General features: G+C 37.5%; 1 protein-coding gene across 1 annotated transcript in view; it reads left to right on the top strand.

Annotated features, from left to right (window-relative positions):
* Positions 1–16,182, top strand: part of RAB11FIP2 (RAB11 family interacting protein 2) — a 30,216-nt gene extending 14,034 nt beyond the window's left edge. Inside the window, exons 4-5 of the mRNA XM_027705660.1 lie at positions 10,545–10,590; positions 14,414–16,182. Coding sequence (XP_027561461.1) covers positions 10,545–10,590; positions 14,414–14,641 — 274 coding nt within the window. The 3' untranslated portion in view covers positions 14,642–16,182. The remainder of the gene's footprint in view (positions 1–10,544; positions 10,591–14,413) is intronic.
* The last annotated feature ends 673 nt before the right edge of the window (positions 16,183–16,855 follow it).

Here is a 16,855-nt window from a genome sequence, read left to right on the forward strand (position 1 = left end):
AAAACATGTTCTAACAAATTTTCCTTCTCCTGTGTAATAATTCCTTAATTAATGACATGGGAGTAGTTTCTTTAAAAGAAATAAAAACTTCTTTCTTGTTATCTCATTCTTTAAGATTTTAGAACAGGGTGATCTTATTGTATCTGAACTCAGTTTTATTCATAGGTTAGAATGCATGCACTCCTGATTCAACCTTAGAGTAATTTTCTTAACAAAACTCATGGTGGATGTGACTTAGATAAATGGACTGAACTGGAACTGCTGTAGAAAAGATTTGGTTCTTAGAAGCTCACACAGACTTCAATAAATTATCTTCTTAGTGTCTTCTATGAGTCAAGTCAGTTCCTAGTGTCTGCAGTAACATGTTTACAGGCAGTCCTGGAATATTATTTATTTAATAAAGGCTTTCTGTGGATTAGAGGGAGGTTAGGTTGTAGCTTGGTTTGTAAGAAGTTAAACTTCCGTTTAAATAAGCTCCTTTAAAGAGAAATAATTTAAATAACAATTAAAACTACATAGCATTTAATTTTTTTAAATGAAACACTGTATTCAGGCAGATGCTAGATATAAGCAGTGAAATCTTTTGAAGTTCTTGAATGCAGCAAATCTTGATAAATATAAATCTTTAATGGTAATCACGATGGACTTCTTTTTCTTTATTTTGTAATTAAAAAGCTCATCACAGTGCCCATTCAGAAGGACTCTAGTCATTTGTTTCCCTCTTTGTATAAGAGTCTCTTTTACTAGTTCTTGACTTTTATGTAAACATAAACTTTTGATAAAACAAATAGATATTATTTTATTTTCAAAAAGAAAAAAAAAGTTTTGACCTTTTCTATAAGACAGCTATTATGGAATAGTATCTGGCGTGCAGTAAGTTAAGTTAGAAGCTCTTGATTTTTATGTGTTCCATTATTATGTTCTGTGCAAACCTTTTAGACTTAGTTTACTTTCTTTCAAATGTATCTTGTACAATTATTTTCTTTTGAAGTAGAAACTAATACAAAATGTGCATATTTAATAAGTTTACAGTTTGAGTTTACCTTTTATCTGTGGAGGATTTGTCGAAGAGAGTCCCATTTTTAATTTTTTTGAACTAGTAATACTGTAAGAAAGAATTGTATGAATCTGTGGGCACAAAATCCATGAGGCTGGGTAATGAATTCAGTCTGCAGAAAGCATGGACAGGGAATTTAGACACTGAGTTGGTTTTTATTTACTCAACATGCTATTAAGCTCTTTTGGATGGCTCCCATTTCTGCAAGCAGATCAGGCAGTGGATGGTTATTAAGGTGTGTCCCAGATCAGTGTTCTGCTGTGGTGATCTCCCAGTTAACCCCACTCAGCTAAGCCTTGGTGTGAGGGGTGGAACAGTCCTGGGGCTGTGAACTGGGTTCCTGGCTGAGGAAATCCAGCTGGAAGGTGGATCCCAGGAGCACACTGGAACCACAGAAGGACCAGGCTGGACATAAAGCAAAGGGGAAGGAAAAAAACCCAAACAAACCACAGCAACTCTTCCTCCCTCCCCCCCCAAAAAAAAACCTTGACCCAAACCAGCTCCTCCTCGTGTGTGGTGTGGGTGTCACGCTCTCAGCAGCGATGGGGCTGTGCCTGGGAACTTGGTGGGAGGCTCTGCAGTGACTTTGGGGAGCTCTGGGTCGGGCTCAATCCATCCTAATTAGGTTGACTGAGCAGTAACTCGTGGAGAACATCAACGCTGGGTGGGTGAGCTGCACAACAGAGCTGCTGAACAGCCCTTCACCCAGCCCATCCTTCCTCCTAGCTGGCTGTGTGCATGCTCTGTCACTAATTACTCCATTCTTTTAATTAGTACATCTTCCACGTGTTTCTCAGCTGATGATACAGAAAATGTAGAAGTGGTTCGGCAACAGTTACGGGATTTATTTTTTTCTAAAAGCAAGTGTCTCAGGATTATTTGAAAATCATTATTTATTTTTGTTATTGTTATTTATTATTTTTATTTCAAGGAGGTTTGAGAAGTATTTTGGAAAAGCAAAGCAAAACCTGCTTGGTTTGTATATAATTCTAGTTATCAGGAAATCACAAAATATGGACCCCTGATTTCTGTTAATCTCTGACCTGGCAAAGGCTTTTTCTTTGGCTTTGGCTAAATCACTTAGATCTGTAAAATGGGGATGATATTTTGTTACCTCCTGCAAATGCTGAGTGGATAAATTAGCGTTTTTTAACATTTTTATAGATATTGTATTGCAGTATTACATAAGTGTTAAGATTGAGGGGTTTTATTGTTGGGTGTAGGCGTAATACAGATATTTATGAGCTGACTTCCTGACAATTTAAAAATGCAGGAGTCTCATAGTGAAACAAAAAATGCTATTTTAGCAAATATTACAAAATCTGTTGGTTCCAGAGGTTTTATATCATACAGCCAAGTGAAGAATTTTTAAGCAAACAATGTGTCCAGTGCTCTTCAGGCCAGCATTTACCAAGGATAGCTTTGTCTTCCTACTTCTTAATCCACTGCTTTGAAACTTTGACCTAATATTGCCTTAGACTGAATTCATTCTTACAATCACTGCTATTGTCATGGCTCTCAAGAGGTTAATTTGCAGTCAGAAGCCACGTGGATTTTGTATTGAACACAGTTAAAGAAACTGAGGGTCCTCCTGGAAAAACAAAGGTTGTTTTGTGCCATAACCAAACCTGGCGCATCGTTTTTCTGAAATTGTTTTTGTTTAGGAAAATACATGACACCACACTACAGGCTAATAAACTGATGTGCAAATTTCTCAATTTACACCACTTGACAAGTGCTAAAAGAAAAGCATCTTTAATTTTAATGTGTTATTAGGACCTTTTTAGAGAGATTGTACAAGTTATTAACAAGGTCCTCCGAGACAGGAGACGGGTAATTAACAAGACCTACAGAAAGAGAGTTTAGGTAATTAATGAGATCTTAGGCACTGGACACAGGGAGACAAACAGGCCAATATTTAAAGCTGACAGGTTGTTACTCGTCTGATCCAGTTGCAGATCTGGGAAACTGGATTGATAGGTGTTTGGGAGCTTTCTACTAAACACTGTATATATATATATATATATAATTATGTATATAAAATACATACACATACACAAACAAGGTGTGTGTCTGTATAGACATATATATGTATGCACATATAGGGAGAAGCATTAAAAAAACCCTTCTAAAATATGACTTCTGTTAAACTTCAGAGAAAAGAAAATAAAGCTTGTACCTACATACCAATTACAGTTTATCTCAAGTTCTGACAATAGGGATGTTACATTCTAACCAATGTGGAAGATGGGATAGTGCAGGAGAAACAAACCTGTGTCTTACTGGGATTCACTGTAACAATTACAAACCATGCTCATATTTATAACAGTCACTGGTCAATTGGAGCATAAATTATAAAAATACTACTTAATTTTTTTTTTCCCCTTAAACCACACTGAAGGTCAGTTATTAGTGCAATAACTCCAACATCATCAGAGAGAAGTGACTGTTAGATGGTTTCAATCCTATATAGTTACTGGCCACGGCTCCATTGGAATGACCCCCAAAAGTTGCCTGATCAGAGCAAAGGGTTGTAGTGGTTGTATATTTATTTGCCAGATAGATCATCCAGTGTGCAGTACAGTTCACTATTTCTAATTTTCACATGCCTTTTTGGGAAATGTTCTTCTCTCATGAGTTTATTACTGTGCTTGCTGGAGTAATAAAGTCTGTTCTGACCTTTAGGCATATTTATGTCTCTGTTGGTCAAAAAATTACATCAGGTCAATTATGCTATTTTCAGAATTTTGTTTCCTCTGTCAGTGTTAGCATGTCTTATTTTAAGAACAATGCACTTCTGCATTGCTTTTCTTGAAATGAATGTATTTTTTTCAGTTCTCTACAGAAGTTTGACTAGACTTTAGTCAGTGTGATCTCTAGTCAAGGTAAAATATTGGTGGACCATGCCAGTGCTTTAACTGTACTGTAGACTGTTAACATTTGTTAATTCAGCATGGTAAAGCTGTCAGTGGAGTATTATTTCAACAAAAGAAATACATTGGTGGTACATGAGAGGTAAAGGGATATTACAAAGCAAGCAGAAGCCATACAGGGATTCTTGGTCTGTCCTGCCAGGACTGTTACCATCTGATTCAGAAAGATCACTGCATGTGATGAGAGAGTAATGAAATCTTTTGCAGAGCTCCTACAAAGCAATGGTCACAGCATTTGGGGCATTACTAAGGGGGGTTGGAGCAGTCACTTCTTGCAGAGATATTGTGGAAATTAGTATTAATCTTGACTTTTCAGAGTCTTCATCAGAAATCACTCCTAATTAGTTGACTGTTTTGGGAATACTCATAGGAAAGTTCATCCTGCTGGCTGCATGACAAGATTTTTTCAAGCTTTCACTGTCTGTTGGTGCACATTAAGGCACATGAAATCTTTTTTGAGAGCACGCATGAGGCACATTATCTTTCCCAAGGGAAAATGCATGGCCTGTTCTATCTTATTTTACAAAAGAATAATCTAATAGTTATACCCACTTTATTAATAAGTGTAGAAGCTATGTAAAGATGATGAACAATTATTTTTTTCTGTTTCGTTGTAAGAGCTAAAAATTAATTCTGTTTTTTTAATACTTTAAAAATGGTTCTGGAAGTTTCAGTATAAAATTTTACTTTAGGGTTGTTTGGTTTTTTGTTTTTTTGTTTGGTTTTTTTTTGGTTGACTTACAGATCTCCAATAATAGGGTCTTCTAGTGAAGATGCTGGCACAAATTTTAGTGTGACAGTTCTTTAGTGGTCTCTAGAGAATAAAATTTCATTAGCTTTTTTAGCCACAGCACAACTGCTTCGTAAAAGAAAGAATGTTTATATATTTAAAAATAATAACTTCTAATGTAAAACTGTTGTTGCTTGTTTCCTGAAACTGTAATTATAAGTCAGCTGAGTACACTTTATGAGATCACTTTTAATTTTAGAATGTCTTGTGAGTCCTGAATAACAAATGAATTTGCACTAGTAATGTGTCCAGCAGTGTGCAAGTGCAAGTGTTATTGTTTTAAAACACTACTTGTGTTTTGGCAGGAGAAGGGCAGCATTCTGGTAGGGCTCCTGCAGGCAGCAGTGCCAGACAGCTCAGATTTGGTCACCAGCCTGTTGTGGATCCCAGTTCATGTCTGTTTTCAGAACGAAGGCAAAATTCTGTTAAATTCTTCAAGTTCATTTAACCGAAAGTTTTTGTGCTTCTCTGTAGTTGCATTGTGTTTTTGCTGCACTAAATTTGAAATACATGTGAGCCCCAAGAGAAAAGGCTGCTCCCCTGAAGGGTGTGTTGTTCAGGGCCAGGATGGAGCATTGTGTTCTGAGAGCAAACTTCTTCATCTCATGGAACTTCTTCATCTCATGGAACTTCTTCATCTCATGGAACTTCTTCATCTCATGTAACTTCTTCATCTCATGTAACTTCTTCATCTCATGGAACTCCTTCATCTCATGGCACCTCCTGCCACCTTTGAAGGGCACCAGTGTGCTCCTGAACAGACCATTTCCAAAGGAGCCTATGGAAAGAACATGTAGCTTGAAAACAAATGATTTGCAAGAAAAGTAAGCAGAGTTCAGGTTTTTTGGTCCGTTTTCTTCACTCTTGGCATCAGGCTTTATAGTAATATTAAGAAAACAGAGTGATAGCAACAAAACCTGATACTCTTCTTGTGTTCCTCTGGACACAAGCTCCAAAAGGCCATGGAATGTGGCTTGACAGCAGAACAATTTATGGAGTGCAGTGTGTTAAGTGATGTTCCCCAGAATCTAATTGCAAAATAAGTGGTAATATGCTTATTCTGTACTTACTTAGCTGCCAGACATGACAGTCATTCCATCTCAGAATATAAAGTGAGCTCTGCAGTGCCAGGCACAGCAGGCCAACAATATTCTGTGCAGGGCTAAGTTTCTGAATTTCATTAACTGTAGCTGATTTTATTTGTTTCTTTTGGTTTGGTTTTTTTTTTTTCTAGTGCATTGGTAATAACTTAAATGGCATCCTAATAATTTAAAGTTTTGATATATGTTGTGAGAATCCAAAGAAAAATGCATAAGCACTGTAGTTAAGAATCAGTCCAAAGACCAAGAAGTAGGAATAGGAACATATTTCAACTCTAATGGAAAATGAATATGGTAGAGCTTTGTTAATTACCTGTGTGCAGACATTCCATATTAAAGGAAAAAACCTGAAACCTGAGCTTATTGGTATTATGGGTATTTTACAGAATATTAACATAGATTTCAATACTTTGAATAGTGATGATTAATGTAAATATCCTAATTTTAATTTCTAATAGTATACAGTGCAACGATCACATAACTAATAGGAATAGAAAAAGATAAGTAAAAAGCTTTTGCTCCTTAAGAAAATACACTTTCCATGGAGCATAATTTAGGAGTCTGATTCCCATTCATTATGTTGTCAGAGTAAATGGTTCAGGCACTAAAATGTTTGAATCAGTTATAGGAAAGATTTCATAAAGATTGTTTTAATCTCCAGGCATTCAGAAGCTAAATATTTAAGCAGCCACTAGACCTAATGTTTGAATTTTTAACTACCATTAAACTTCAAAAGACAAAATTACAAGCTGCACTCATAAACCTGAACTTGTGATACATCCCAAACTCAGCTCCACTGGGTTGCAGTTTCTGTACAAACCATAAATTATCAACAGGCATTGTAAGTATTTAACTACCATTAAAAATAGGTGTTACTAAAAAAAGTAGTTTCATGTAATTCTAATGAATTTTCTAATTTAAATAGGGAAAATAGCAATAAAGTATAAAACAATATGCTTGCTATGGTTATGAAAGAGTAATCCAAAACACTCTGCAGAATCAGCACTGCAGTGTGTCTGTCTCCATTATTAGCTTATACTATTTTTATTTCTCATTGCTTTCACCCCTCAGGAACACGGTGATAGGAAAGGCTTCTCATCTCAGATGAGCTAAAATTGACATCCAAGCTAATAAAACCCTAGAAATTCAAACAAACTTTACTATTCAGGGAAAAAATGTACAGAAAAAGTTACATCCAAAGCAATAAAATAATGGCTATGATTTAATCTGGTAAAAATATGTGTTATAAAATAACTGCCTAGGAAATTAATTGATTTCCCAGATGAGTGAGATGGGACTAATTGCTGTGCTAGACTGGAGAAGTCTGTTCTCCCTGTAGTGGGGTAAGGCCAGTGTAGAAGTTGGGTGTCTTGCTTGGGCACTGTCACTTCCATGATCACACTGGAGCTGATTTTTAATCTGTGCCCATGGGATTTACATCCCTTTTAGTAGTTTCTGGTTGTCTCGAGGGTGATCCAAGTGTATGAAAGTTTATTGTGTTAAAAAGGGTTCAGGGGCCTGGACCATCCCCTTGGGGCACGTGAGACTCTCCAGGGGTGAGAGGGGAGTTCAGTGCTGTGTTTGGGTGGGTAGAAGAGTGGAAAATTCCTTGATTCCTTGATGAAGGCTACAGGAGCAAGAAGGTGGATGATCTCTATTCAGGGAGCAGGAAGAGGAGTAGTTTAGTCAGTTTGTGTGGATTGGAAGGTGTGTCCAGGGAGGAGGTGTTGGATGTAACAACACCTGGAGTCACACCCAGGGTTACAGGTGATGAGCCAGGGAAAGCCAGGCTGACTGTAGTTCTCAGAGTGAGTTGGCAGAAAGGCCATTTCCTGGGAAAGAAACGTTATTTTACTTGAAAACTGAGCAAATTTAGTTTGGGCATAATTGAGAAAAAATAATTACAGAATCCCACAATGCTGGATTTTTACAATCCCTGTTCACAGTAAGCTGCACTCAAAAAAAACCCCAAAAAACAAAAAGATACTTTTTCCCAAGCTGTGAACATATGAACTTCTTCCCTAGCAGAAGTTCCCCACCAGTTTATCAACCCCTAGGGAAAAAAAGAGGAATGGGACTATAACTGGTACTATCACTATGAACTAGGACCGTAACACAGGAAAAACCAACGTTATTTTTTATAATTGCTTAGATCAGTGATTTCAGAATGCTCTTAGGAAGCTGAGATAATGGCTGCTTGAAGGAGGCTTGTGATGGTTGTACAGCATGTGGGCTGTAGTCCTAGGGGCATGTTTTCTGTAATTATTGACAGTTATTGAGTCAGAATGGTAACTTCAGGGGTGTATTATTGTGATGAAATTTAAATTAAAAAATAAACGCTCTCATTAATTTCAGTGCACCAAGCAGACAACTCCCCCAACTTAAATGCATTCGTAGTTTTACAGTGATTTCTTCTGAGGGGACAGTGAAATATGGGTGCAGAGGTGGGAGTCTGCATCTGCTCACACTCACCTCGGGCAGGGAGGAAACCCCGCAGGGCTCAGCGAGGCCAACGAGCTCCCACCTTACTGAACAGACACTTGGATTTAAAAAAATGTTCTAGGCAGGCTCAGCACCTGTTTCTTCCTTGAGAAGCATTATATTTTCCACATATCTCCTTAAAATATGAGTAAGAGTATTCGTGGGGCTTGGGGGTTTTATTGGGGGATATTTTAATAGTTTTTCATTTTTCGCGAGCGTGTTCAAATTTCTTCATGTAAAATACGCAGATGTGCTCTCTTGTAACTGCAGTTGTGATGTCCACAATGCTACAGAAATGATTGCAGGTTTTTTACTGCTTAAAAAAAAAAATTAGTCCATATTGCCAGTGATTTATATTTGTAATTTTCAAACAGTAACTTTTCATAATCAGAACCAATGCTTTCCTTTTAAGCTGCTGCTATGCAAAACAGTCCCAGGGCTTATTTCACAGAAACTATAAAGTCATTCAAGGCAGTGAAAGATCTTGCTTTTTTGACCTTTCAGAAAGTCACTCAGTTGAGCAGTCAGGCCGTATTATTGTATATCTTGTCTAACACGAGGAAACAGTCCCAAAAGAAAGATATCCCAAATGAACGCCACACTTGGTTAAATAGAGACATTCTTGGTTTTCAGCAGGCTAATTCACTGCAGTTCAGCCAACCCAGGGCTTTGTGCTGGGATCAGGACAGGCAGCCCTCAATGGAGGGAGTTCATCCCGGGTTTGACACATCAGAGCAGGGCTGAAAGAAGGGCTGGGAGGGAGGGTCCTGCCTTTGGGGCTGAGACAATACCCGGGAAAGAGGCCCCTCAGTCAGGACTGGGCTCCAGCAAACGAGGCAGACTGCTGGGGATCACTGCTGGGCTCACTGGGACCAACAGGTACAATGGGAATTAGCCACAACTTGACTCGTCAGACACCTCTTGATTTCTGGTTGAGGCTGTTCCTGTAATCCAGTCCCTGTCTGATCCCTCAGCCCAGCACATGGTTCATGGGATTTCTGTATGAGCAACAGACTGCCTGCTTTGGAAATGAAAAATATTGTACAGAATAAAAGAAATGTAAAAAAACCCCAAAAAACTCATAATATGAACAAAAATTCTTTACAGAAAAAAAGTCAAGTCTTTTATTTTACATTGTTTCAGTCTGTAAATTTTTGTCCCTTCCGCTTTTACACCATGAAATACATGGCTTATAAATTGAGATAACAAAGAGTGATGAACAGTCACAAAATTCACGTTCCATACTTTAACCTGTCTTTAAAATTTATTTTAAAAAAGTCTGGACAAATTTTTGTAACTCTCAGTCAATAAATATCACCCTCACAGCCAGTCCATGCAGTCTGATGAAACAGTAGATTCTGTGAGTTGAAAGAATGATGTCTACTCTGTTGCTACCAGGTTAATAGTATTTGTGAGCCATATCCAGATTTTGAACACACTTTCAGAGCATGTTTTTGCTGCAGCAAGTCCATCAGAACACAGCAACACTCATTTTTGAAGATACTTGCTAATAATGACACCAGCCTGAGAGACCAGTGGGCAGTTTCTTAACCCTGACACTTAGACAGTGGCTGCTTTTATCAGGATCAACAACCCTGGGAAATAGCTTTGCTTTTTGGATATGCAGGATAAAAAGAATTGATTATTTACTCAGTTTTAGGTGTTGCTGACAGAAGGTTGATTTTCAGCTCTGACTTAAGCTGGTGATCTCACTGGAAATTCCACAGGACCTTTCTCCTCTAGGAGCTGCCATGAAAGCTGGGAATACATGTTAGTCTGCAGGGTTTGGTGGTTGGTCTTCAACAGTCTCATCCCAGGGACCTGTTTCTGGGATATTTCATTTAAAGTATCACTTTTTGCTTAGAACCTTAAGCTGAGTCTAGATATAAGAGGAGAGACAGGGAAGCCTAATCCCTAATAGCCTTTCTTGCATTTCTTAATTATTTACTCAGATTTTATGACAAAAAGAATTTGAAAAATACAAAAAATTTTGAACAAGGAATATATTAAAATTTCCTTTTGTTTTGAATATTTTCTCTTCCTGAGTTCAACAAATCAAGAACATAAATCATATTAAATATTTTGCAGCTATATACCTAATTCAGTACTGTCTTCTAGTAGATGTTTTGGTCAAATAAGTGTGCACTACTAATATTTGTTTGTTTTGTTTTTTTTTCCCCCAGTTTTCATATGAATCCTTCTGGCATTGAGGATCTCAGGAAAAAATCGGTGAGTTATGAATGTTATGGAAAGACATCAGTAAATGCCAACTAATTGCTGCTTGACACAGTATAACCTTATATTCTTTTTTAACCTCCTATTAGGAAATGTTGGGGTTTTTTTTCTTTCTCTTTTGACATTCCCAGAAAATCTAATTGGAAAATCACAGGCTTAATGTAAATCTGGGAATAAAGAAGAATTTTACACTCAATACACGGTGTACCTGTGATGTGATGATGAGGAAGGAAAAATTTAGATCTTTGCACAAAAAGTAGAAAAAACAAGACCCAAACTGTTTCTTTGGGGGTGTTTTAGGTGACTAATCTAGAGAAGTAATGGTCAGGTGAGGAACTCTGCATTGGGCACTGGTGTGTTAATTGACCAAACAGGAATTTACTGTCACTTTGATCAGAGACTTGAGGACAGTCTGCAGATGGCAAATCAAAATGGAAATAATGAACTGATATATGATAGGATTAATAATACACATAATACATGAACAGCCCCTCAGAAAACACTAAAAAATAGAAATACTAAAGGTATTATTCAAAATACTCTTCATTCTCAAAGTGCCAAGAATAAATTGTGTATGAAGACAAAAAGCATAGGCAGTGTCTTTGTTTGAAGGAAAATGTGGTCTTACTAAGGTTTGTTCTCTGAATAGATGAAATCTTTGTAAGTGGGTTTGTTTTCAATCTTTAAAATATATAGAAAACAAGGTTCACAAGCAAATATGGCTTTGTACTGTTTGTTTTTCGCTGGTTTATGTAAATGATTTGTAATAACAATTGATGTTATTGTAAATGCCCAAGTTTTTATAATGTGAGTTACTGGTGGGAGATGTCAGAGTATTTGAAGGCTGCCTTTGATCAGATAGTAAACTGAATTCTACCAGGCAGTTACTTAATCTCTGACAAAAAGCAACATCAAAAAAATTGATTTAACTTAGCAGCCATTGTCTGTAAAGTAACCATAATTACAGTTTCTGTGTGCTTGCAAATGTACGACTGCAAATCATGTAATTTATTGCTGGTAAAAGCATCAGTTTAATTCTTTTAAGAAATAAGATGTGAATTGTTTTATTTAAAGGATTTAAAGGTGATAAAAGAAATCCTTGATGATTTTTCCTTTGGAATACCAGCTCTCCTAAATGTCAGTTGCAGGATTATGAGGTGGCGCTCATTTAATACGAAATACAAATGAGGTGGGGAAGAAATTATATCTCAACCATGGTTTTGAATGAAACCATTTGATATTTTTTTTTAAATATTCAAGATTGCTTTCTAAGGTGTTTGAAGTAATTTATTATTAGGTTCTGCAGTAATAGCCCTCACCAAGTTATTATATTTCTTCCTTGTGCATATTATTTAGTAATTATGTTTGTATGTCTTCCACTCTGATGCCAACACCTGTCTGTGAAGGCAGTGTTTAAATGGGAGCAGTAGCCAGTTGAAAGGGCAGCGTGAGCTCTTTAAGGCCTAATTAAGAACTGAAAGGAAGATGAAGTAAGTAGGACAAAAGATGTGAAAGTAGCTTAGATGATATTCCCAGAGCAGAATTCCTCATTAGAACAATGAGGAGATGATCAGAGATTGCCTGGCCTTCATTTTATCTCATGCCATTTCCTCTGCCTGTCAGTGTGTACCCCAATAGCACTTTGTAGATGAGACAATAGCTTGCATATCTTGTTCTTTAGAATCCTTTTTTTTCCTCAATAATTCATTATAAGATTAATGTTTTGCATTAAAATCGATTTTTTGTAAGGACATAGGTGTTCCTTATACATTTAAATATCATCTATTGGCTCAAATTGAATGTTTAAAACCTTCTTAATTTGAACAATTATTTATTTCTAAGTACTACTGTACTTTCAATAGAATTTTCTTGCATAATTAATGTGATAAGTTATTCCCCCCAAAAGATGTACATGGAGCATGAATATGACACAACATCTTAAAGACATATGTATTACACAAGCTTTTCAAGTAAACCTGATAGAATAATTAAAGACACCATTACATCCTAATTCCTACTCCTTTGCCAAATCAGAAACTTGGGCAGACTTTGTATTTCAGACATGTAAGTGTTAATATCTTTCCCAATGTGTACAAAAATTTAGTAACATGAGAAAATTCTGCTTCCTTCTTGTAGAAGAAAATCTGTTAAAAATATGGCCACAAGCTGATTTTCTCTTCTATAGTTGTTGGAAGTCAATTCCTAACGAATTTATGAATTTCATCAAGTTAACAATTTTAATAAAGTGAGAGTTACTGATTACTTACAGTCCTGTAACTTGGTAAGTCTGAAATACTGAATACATGTACATAAACATGACATGAATGAAATGGAGGGAGAAACCCTTAAAAACGCATATTTTTGAGAACTGCTGCTGGAATATAATTGGTGGAGAGAGGCTGATCTGTTGCACCTCAGCCTATCTGCAGAGCACCATCACTTTTAATTGGGTGTATTTGAAAACTTTGGCCATCTGCATGTTTGGATGGTTTGACATGTGCCAATGTGCAAATATGGAGCTGGATGGAAGGAAAGGGAGTGGAGCATGGAAAAGGAATGGATATGACTTTACTATGCACTGTGCTTCTTAGCTGTGCAAGCTTTATATTTTTTAATGCTTCTACTGTAAATAAAACAGTCTCGTATTCTTCTGCCCTGTTAGAGGTGCAGGGATTTTTAGGTTCCATATATTCTAAATGTTTCCATTTCTGGATGAGACAAAACTTGCTGCTTAGCATGTCTAGCAGTGCTAATACTTCTGTAAACCAGCTCTCACAATCTTTTTTCAGTTCTACATTTCAAAATTGTTCATTGTCTGGTTACTTAAGGTCACAGCTAATTCTTGACACAGAATAAGACAATCAAGTTTATAGTGGTTTGGATGACGTTGCCCTTTGTTAAGAGGACTAACTTGTCCATCTCTGCTAATACCTGCACTTACTGAGTCATCAGAAATCATTACAGAAATAATGTTCCCTGCTGCTTAATTCTGGGCCCCTCCTGCTTTATGGCAAGCAAGGAGCAAGCAAGGGCTTTTATAAGCACACATTTCTGGTTTCAGTGCTCGGGTGAAAACAAGATGCAGCCTTTTACCTTCACCTGAAATTTAAAATTGGAAGTTTTATTATGTGATTCAGAAGCCAAGGCCTGGAGAACCACTGATGACTAAAAATAGAATATGAAAGGCAGATGAGGGCTGATGCCATTTCGAGCTGAGTAAGTGCTTTGCTGGGATGTGCTCCCAAAGCGAGAACTCAGGGAACTTACAGCAGGACTTGAAGTCTCAAGGCTCTTCTCTTGTTCTTCAGTAATAAAGGTTACCAGAGTTGGTTTCCCAAAATGGACCTGCCATTCTTGTGGCTGCTGCTCATATGGTCATTAGCTGTGTGTACATCTCACTGAGAAGAATATTTTTCTCTGAGCTGACAGTGTGGGAATCATCCATTGAAGTGTGCAGCCTGTCCCTGGTGTCTGCTCCAGGGGGGTATGGCAGGGAAAAGATCTACAGCAAAGGGCTTCCCAGGGCAGTGGTGGATTCTCCATCCCTGGAGGTGTTTAAGAACAGACTGGATGTGGCATCAGTGCCATGGGCTGGGAACCACAGCGGGGTTGGATCAAGGGTTGGACTTGATGATCTCGGAGGTCCCTTCCAACCCAGCTGATTCTATGATTCTGTGAATCTATGAAATGGAGGTGTGTTGTCTGAAAGGAGTTGCTTCTGTCAGGAGCTGCACATGAGAAACGTATGAAAAGCAATAACCCATCAATTTGCTGAACTATTTGGTAAAATCTGATTTTTTTCTAACCTTCCCTGCAGGAAGGAAACCCTTTCGACGCCACTGCTGGGTACCGGAACCTCACCTACGAGGAGGTTCTGCAGGAGCTGGTGAAACACAAAGAGCAGCTGAAGAAGAAGGACACCCATATCCGGGAACTCGAGGACTACATTGACAATCTCCTGGTGCGAGTGATGGAGGAGACCCCCAGCATCCTCCGAGTGCCATACGAACCTTCTCGGAAAGCTGGGAAATTCTCCAAGAGCTGAGGCAGCGGGACTGGGTGGTGCTTCCTGCTGGATACTTGAGTGGAAGGAAATCACACTTCAAGAGTTTGACTTCTCTTCATTCCTTTTCTCCTGGGAAATTCCAGGAATCGCCTTCCAGGGAGAAGGGACAGTGGCGTGGGGGTTTTTCTTTTTTTTTTTTTACTCCAAACACTAGCAGGGACTGCCAAAAGTAATACTCTGTTAAATTACAGGAGGAACTTTTTTTTTGTTTTTGAAAATGCCTTTAGGTACCAAATACTTAAAATAGAGTTAATAATACACCTTAAATATGTCCATGCAGTTCATATAATAGCTTGGTGTTCCCCATGTGGCAGTTCCAGCTGGGAAGCCTGTGCTGTTACGGATGTTTTCTGGAATGATTATTGGTATTAGGCAAATGTATCAATTCTTTTATTACAGCATGCCATCAAGACCACTGTTTTCAGGCCAGTGTAGTGGTATTCTACTAAAGCTAAGTGTGGTTTATTGCAGTGGAGTGCAGTTCTACACATATTAGAGGAGAGCAGTGATGCACAATCTTTGCAGAGTAAATGCTGTATTCTGTACAATGTGCTTTTTCTATAACAGTGTAAAAGAACCCGTGCCACTTCTGGAATGGCATATGCTGGAACCAGTTATTTTACACTTCAATGCTGAATTTTGTGTGTAATGAGTGAACTTTGGTGGTGAGCTCATGACATGAGGTTGTTTCGAGGATCTTTTTGTATGAAGTTACTGCATGCCTTTTTATGTGTTGAAGTCCTTTGAACAGTGTTAATAGAGTCAGAGGTAGGACTGGAGAGAAGTATGGAATAAAAATATGAATACTTTTGTTCAGTCAAAGTCTACTGCAATGAAAATGTAGCAGAAATGGAGAGGCTGACTAAAATAGACACGATAATTCAAAAAATGTAGAACTGACTCAATGTAAAGTTGAGTTTTACATGATGTATGTCTTAACTTTTTAAATCCTATGACAACGAAGTATATGCCTTTAGAAATAGGGCATGTTGCTTAAACACATATAGAGTACTTAGACTTCATTAAAATATCTGTATCCATGTAAATAGTTCTGAAAGTCAGTTTTCATTGAGGCAAACGAAAGAAGAATGTAGTAAATATCTTCCTGATCATTTAATAATTGTTTATGGAATGACATATGAAAATGGTATCTGTTATTCAATGAATTGGCAAAATATAGTGATGTACATGTAATGGGGAAATACTGCAGGAGAAGAATCCTCAAAATATTATCAGAAGGAGATTTTAATTTTAATTTCCTTAATAAGAATCTCAGTTGGATTGTCTGTTGCTGTGAAACAGTAAGATAATATTAACAAAAAAGTACAGAGAATATTTTAGATTTGGGTTTAAGAAAACTGTCTTTTCCTTTTTTTTTCTTTACTTGATCTGTTTTTTTTTTCTTACAGCACCATGAAATGGTTGTTGATGAGGTGGCAAAAAAACTTGAAATTAAATTCCAGTTTTTTGTTGTTGTTGTAAAAGACTTAAATATACTTTCATTTTTAAAACTGCAAAAATTGGTAATATCTTGAATAACTGTAAGTGAAAAAGTTGTATCTGAATGCCTTTGATGCTGTTAGTATTGTGTGGCAGCACAGAATTATTCCTGTTAGGGAAAAATGCTTCTTTATACAAATGTTCTCAGATTTCATTTACCTATTTTGGGCTTTTTCTCCTTTATTTTCTTCTTTTATTTAGCAGCTACCTCCCATGCCCCCTGCAATCTGTGCAGCCTGAGTGTTCCCAGCCTGTTGGGATCCCTTAGTGCAGATCCCAGGCCTGGGTAGAGCCGGAGTGATCCCAGCCCTGCTCACACATCAGGCACTTTCCCCTTTGTCAGCCTGAGGATTTATCAAGCTCAGTACCTCATAAACCACGTGAATGTTCTTTTTGACCCACTTAGGATCTCAATGACTGTAAATTTGTTGTAATGTACTCCGAGTGCCAAAGGTTCTGTGCTGGGTTATGGTACGTTTGCTGTTGGGAGTTAGGTTTTGCACTCAATTAGATTTTAATTTCCTAATTACACCAAGATGTATTTCAGTTACTCAGTATTTCCATAAAAATTCTCAAACATTTTCAAATGCTTGGCCCAAGCCAGTGGTTTTCTCATGTTGATGGGGAAGTGTTGTGCAATTGTTTGGAATTCCACAGTCATTTTCAGCTGACTGGTATGAGACCATCTCTAGT

Source organism: Neopelma chrysocephalum, unplaced genomic scaffold (genome assembly GCF_003984885.1).
Source record: "Neopelma chrysocephalum unplaced genomic scaffold, ASM398488v2 Primary Assembly neopelma1_347, whole genome shotgun sequence".
Lineage (NCBI taxonomy): Eukaryota > Metazoa > Chordata > Aves > Passeriformes > Pipridae > Neopelma > Neopelma chrysocephalum.